We start from the raw sequence: 5,824 nt of genomic DNA, 5'->3' as shown, positions 1-5,824 counted from the left end.
AAACTGTACTTCTCTTAACCAGAATTCACATTTGGACAACTTAGCATATAGCTTTTCTCTCTTTAACAGGCTTAAGATCAAATGCAGATGCTTTGTATGCTCTGCCTCAGTCTTTGAGTAGATAAGGATGTCATCAATGAAAACTATCACAAATTTGTCAAGGTATTCTCTACACACTCTATTCATGAGATCCATGAAAGCTGCTGGTGCATTGGTTAGTCCAAATGGCATAACCAAGAATTCGTGATGTTCATACCTTGTTCTAAAAGCTGTTTTAGGTGTGTCTTCATTTCTGACTTTCAATTGGTAATAACCAGATCGTAGATCGATTTTTGAGAAGAAGTTTGCCCCAACTAGTTGATCAAACAAATCATCAATTCTAGGCAAGGGATACCTGTTTTTGATTATGACTTTGTTGTGTTCCCTGTAGTCTATACACATCCTCATTGTTCCATTCTTCTTCTTTACAAACAGAACTGGTGTTCCCCATGGTGATGTACTTGGCTTTATGAACCCTTTATCAAGCAAGTCCTTTAGCTGAGACATCAACTCTTTTAATTCAGGCGGGCTAGTCTGTAAGGAGCTTTTGCTATGGGTGCAGCCCCTGGTGTGAGTTCAATTTTGAATTTCACATCCCTGTCTGGTGGAAGACCAGACAGATCATTTGGGAAGACTTCAGGATATTCTTTGACAACAAGAATAGATTCTGGTTCTGCTATTTCTGACTGTATCAATCACATAGGCCAAGAATCCTTGGGACTTCTTTTTTCATACAACTGTGAGCCTGTGATACTGATAGAAGACTAGGATGATGATCCTGGTGATCACCCTTTATTATGACTGTTCCTTTGCCTGGAAGCTCTATTTTCACTCTCTTTTGGTTGCACAAAATGGATGTCTGGTTACTGGCTAACCAGTCCATCCCCACCACTACATTAAATTCCTTCATTGGCATAGGGAACAAACGGATGGGTAGCTTACAACCTTCAATAATGATGGCATAATCTTGGTATACAGAAGCTATAGTTTCTTGACTGTTTGCAGTCTCAACTATCAGCTTTTTATCAAGTAATATTGGGATCATGCAGACACTTTTAGCAAATAAAGGAGATACAAATGAAAATTTTGCACCTGAATCAAAAAGCACCTTAGCACATATTGAGTTGATTGAGAAAGTACTTGTTACCACACCTGGTGCTGCTTCTGCCTCAGTTTCAGTCATTTGGAAGGATCTGCCTTGAGCTTTACCAAATCCTCCCCTATTAACACCAGGCCTTCCTCTGTTGTTTGAAGCATTGTTTCCCAAAGTTAGTTGTGGTGGTTTCAGCTGTGGACACTTGTCTTTAACATGGTCTGGTGAATTACAATGGAAACACCTTCTGATCTGCCTACAGTAGGTTGAGGTGTGCCCAATTTCTCCATAGTTAAAACATTTCAATGGTTCAGGTCTACAGCTACCTTGATGAACCTGTTTGCATCTTGGGCAGGTTCTCTCCATCTGCCTTTGCATTGGTTTCTTGTAGAATTTAGCATCCTTTGATCCTCTGTAGCCAGTTCAGGATCCCTCCCATTTCCTCTTTTCTACAACCTTCCCTTCCTCACTCCTATTCTTATTCCTTTCAGTAACTTCTGCAGCATCAACTGCTGCAGGAAAAGTGGTAAGATTCATAGCAATCACCAATTCTCTTATTGAGGGCTTAAGTCCCCAAATATACCTCTCTACTTTCCTTGCTTCAGTAGCAATATAATGTTCAGAAAACTTGGAGAATTCAATAAACCTTTCTGTGTAGGCTCTGACTGCCCCAAAGCCCTGCTCCAGCTTGAGGAATCTTCCTCCATTTGCCTGATTGTTGTTTTAGGACAGAATTGCTTTTTAAATCTGTTCACAAACTCTATCCAGGATAGGTTCTGCAGCATATCTGATCTGGCCAAAGACTCCACTTCCCACCAGAACACATCATTAGACTTCAACATAGCAACAACAAATCTGACTTTATCAGCCTCTGGACATCTAATAGTGTTGAAGACATATTCAATTTCCTTGATCCATTGTAATGCTTTTATTGGATCCCTTTCTCCAGAAAAAGTTGGGGGTTTGCAGGTGAGAAACATCTTTATATCCCCTTCTCTAACATGAGATGTTGCTGGCACATCAGAAATTTCCTCCACCCTTCCTGTTTCTAATCTGCCAGGCATTCTTAAAATGGAAGTCAAGGTTTCCCTTAGCTTCCTCATCTCTTTAGCCAACATACCCCTGGTCACAACCTCTTCTTCAGGCACAAATTCTGGATTGTTACCTCCAGAAATAGATTTTGCCTGTTCAAAAGGAAACTCTGTCTGGTTGTTGCTTTCTCTGGCTTGACTTCTGCCACTTCCTCTGCCTCTACCTCTGTCCCCTCTTCTACTTCTACCTCTACTTTCTAAGGCATTGATAGGGATCCCTATACGAGAATCCTCTGTTTCACCGGGGTTAGGCTGAGCTAGTCTTTCAGATCTCCTTGAGTGGCTAGTCATCTGCAAGTTCCATAATTAGATAACACATTTTCACATTCCCAAATGTAATAGAGTACTCAAGTTCAAATATGCACCTGTAAATTCAAAATTACATTGGCCAGAAGTAACCCAAAAATACCTTACATATTGAGCCCTTAACTTATTATATTTATTCCAATGGTGCTAACTATATTTGGGACCTTAACATGCAATGAAATAGTTTAAGTCTAGGTATGATCATGCAAGTGAATACCTAAATCCCTTAAACCTAGGCTCTGATACCAACTCTGTAACAACCCCAAATCCATACATTGCATATAACACATATTTCATACATCGAATACATGTTTTAAATCCACATAGGTCCATAATACAAGAGTCTAAAATACGAAATACACAACACAAAAATTCAAAATACAAGTTATTGCAAATGTAATTCCTATGAGTTCCTATCTTCCCGCATGCAAGTAAAAATAGAATCATAGTATGCCTTTCCCCTTATCACTATAGCTGGTATTACCTGTACACACATAATTGAAACACACAAAATAAGGGTTAGACAATAGTCTAGTGAGATCCCCCTTTTTCATGCAGTGCAAGGTGATAAACACCAAAACCTTTATCACAAATTGTGGCATAAAAACAGATTCTGCTTTGGTCCATCGGTCCTCTGGTCAAAAATCAACACTTAGAAAATTTGACGCCAAGAGGTCCAGAGCCCCTCTGGTTCCTCTTCCAGAGCTTCTGGACAATACATGCACGCTCAACCAGAGCTTTTGGAATTGCGCGTAAGACCATCCAGAGCCCCTCCGGACTAGCGCTCAAGGCCATCCAGAGCCCCTCTGGACTATTATAAGGAAGTTTGCCAAGTATAAAGACATTTGAAAACTCTTTTAGATTTATGACCAGAGCAACTGGTTCCTCAATCCCGAACCTTTGGTTCAAAACCAAAATATTTATAAAAGGCTTTAAGTTTAACAAGAGCCTCTGGTTCCTCAATCCAGAGCTTCGAGTCTAAAATCAAGACCAACAAGAGCTCCTCCGGTCTATTTTTCGCAAAAAGAATCCAAGTATAAAAACTCTCAAAATGACTTTTATAAAGGAAGTTTAATACAGAGCTCTTATTTAGAAGATGCAGAGCCTCTGTATGCGGAAGCCTTATTTTAAAAGCAGAGCTCTGTATCTAGCGGATACAGAGCCTTTGCCCAAAAACCCAATTTTAATACAGAGCTATGTATTTAACAAATACAGAGCTTCTGTGCAATAGACCAATTTTTGATACAGAGCTCTGTATCTAACAGATACAGAGCTTCTGATTCTCACAACCGACTATGCAAAAACACTTGCATTGTTTTCAAACACTAACCAGACCCTTCTGGTTCTTTAAAATAAATACCAACCAAAGCCCTCTGGTTCCTTGACAGGTATACCCAGAGCCTTTGTGGTACCTCTGGTTCAACAATATGATCAAAACAGTTTTATCCAAAATCCATGACCAAGGGCCATATTTTTCCCAATCCATAACATCAATACTATCATCTCTATTAAGAACAACATCTCTGAATCCTCAAATCACTAAGAAGTGAGAACACCAATTTGTTGTATCCTAAGAGACATAATAGCAATAGTTATCCCATGTACACACAACGACCATCCTTATTACATCCAGAATCCCCATCATAGCAACAACTATCACAAACCACACACGACCAACCTTATTTCCCCTGAAAATCATATGAAGTATTTCATCCAACTAACAGGCTGCAGTATTCCTATTAGAGTGAAACTGTTCATAGTTTCATCAAAATCTAGTTCCCCCCACAGGTTTATATTTCAAAACCTGATTGAACCATAAGAACACTCATGTTCTTTCCAAATAGCAATTCTGGTTCCCCCCCACAGGTTTATATTTCAAAACCCGATTGAACCATAAGAACACTCTTGTTCATAAATCATGGCTGTTTAAACTYATTTAGATCCTCAAAACAGAACCATAGATCAGTCTGTTTTAAAAAWACACCATCTGCCTTMTGGTTACCCAGAAACAGCAGCWAAAAACAGTAACAACTTAACAGCTGTTTGAAACCAGTTTAACATCTTTCAAATTAAGATCAAAACAGTTTATACCACAAACACATGAGGAGTTTAGTTTCAAAACCACTCACCTTTCCAAAACAGATTCTGCAGCAAACAACAACTTTTAATATGAAACAGGTTCTGTTAAAAACAGCTTCTGTTTTAAGGTCTTTGATCAATCAACTTTTTGCACAAAAATTCCACACTCTTCTTTCCACATAAATTCTTTGAGATGCAAATGGTAAGGGAGGATTCTTACCACATCTCTCTTTAAATAGCCACACATAGGTGGTTTTTAGAAAACAGGCGGTGGAAATTACTTCATAGACAAGCAAACACAAATACTTGGTCAAGAAAGCTTCTTAACAGCAGCATCATACAAGCTGCTTACGAAGGTGCTTGTATGTTGCTTCCAATCATGTGAACATAAATCATTCAACAACATCATACAAGTTGCTTACCAAGGTGCTTGTATGCTGCTTCCAATTATGTGGACAGAAATCATTCACACCACATACACATATAATCCATTTAATTTAGCATGCATAATCACATACTTCCAATTAATTCATGCTTATTAACACATAAACACATAATGTACCTTAACCCAATATGTCTGAAAGCCTGGTTATCACAATGAGATTGGTTTATATGGTTTACACAAATGAGGGTGGTTTTCATTTCATTTGATACAACCTATCGCATTTATACAACCAATGCAACCCAATAAATTGAAATATTTATGGAAACGATTAGAGTTCATTTACTATGATTTAAATATTTATGGAAGATGAATACGGTTCATTAATTATGATTACTACTTTATATTAGGAAAATAATTAAAACTTCTATAAAATCACATTTTAATCAAATGAAATGGACGGTTGAGATTGAGTTGTATTGGTTGCACAAATGACAAGGGTTGTATAATAACCAACATCTCTCTCTCTCTATATATATATATATATATATATATATATATATATATATATGGGCTGGTTCAAATGTTAACCAAGATTATCGTGTTAACTTTGTTAACCGATCTTGACCGTTATTTTGAATAATAAACGGTTGTGATTTAATAATATTTAAAAATTAATTATTAAATTAATATTTTCAATTAATATATGTGAACAAAATATCAAAGGGTATTTAGGTAAAAAGTAATCTATCTTTGATACACGAGTTGTCAGACATATGAACAACTTGTATATATCTTCAAACCACATCAAACAAAAAAGATTAGACATATGAA

At 37.4% G+C, this 5,824-nt stretch overlaps 1 protein-coding gene across 1 annotated transcript; it reads right to left on the bottom strand.

Moving 5' to 3' along the window:
• Nucleotides 1–554: 554 nt before the first annotated feature.
• On the bottom strand, nt 555–1,498 carry LOC112512813. The gene is made up of 2 exons (XM_025118954.1): nt 794–1,498; nt 555–725 (listed from the first exon to the last, which is right to left on the bottom strand). The coding sequence occupies exons 1-2, from the start codon at nt 1,496–1,498 to the stop codon at nt 555–557; spliced, it is 876 nt and encodes a 291-aa protein (XP_024974722.1).
• Between the last annotated feature and the right edge of the window lie 4,326 nt (nt 1,499–5,824).

Source organism: Cynara cardunculus (assembly GCF_001531365.2).
Source record: "Cynara cardunculus var. scolymus isolate 2C chromosome LG 5, CcrdV1, whole genome shotgun sequence".
NCBI classification, from domain to species: Eukaryota; Viridiplantae; Streptophyta; class Magnoliopsida; order Asterales; family Asteraceae; genus Cynara; species Cynara cardunculus.
The sequence above is the reverse complement of the archived record's forward strand: the minus strand, read 5'-3'. Positions and strand labels throughout refer to the sequence as shown.

What these genes read in the sequence shown, in the direction of transcription:
- LOC112512813 (XM_025118954.1), bottom strand. Translation starts at nt 1,498, where the DNA reads ATGGAGAGAACCTGCCCAAGATGCAAACAGGTTCATCAAGGTAGCTGT. An exon ending in ATCATCCTAGTCTTCTATCA is followed by an intron (nt 726 to 793) that starts GTATCACAGGCT and finishes TGATTGATACAG; the next exon opens with TCAGAAATAGCAGAACCAGA.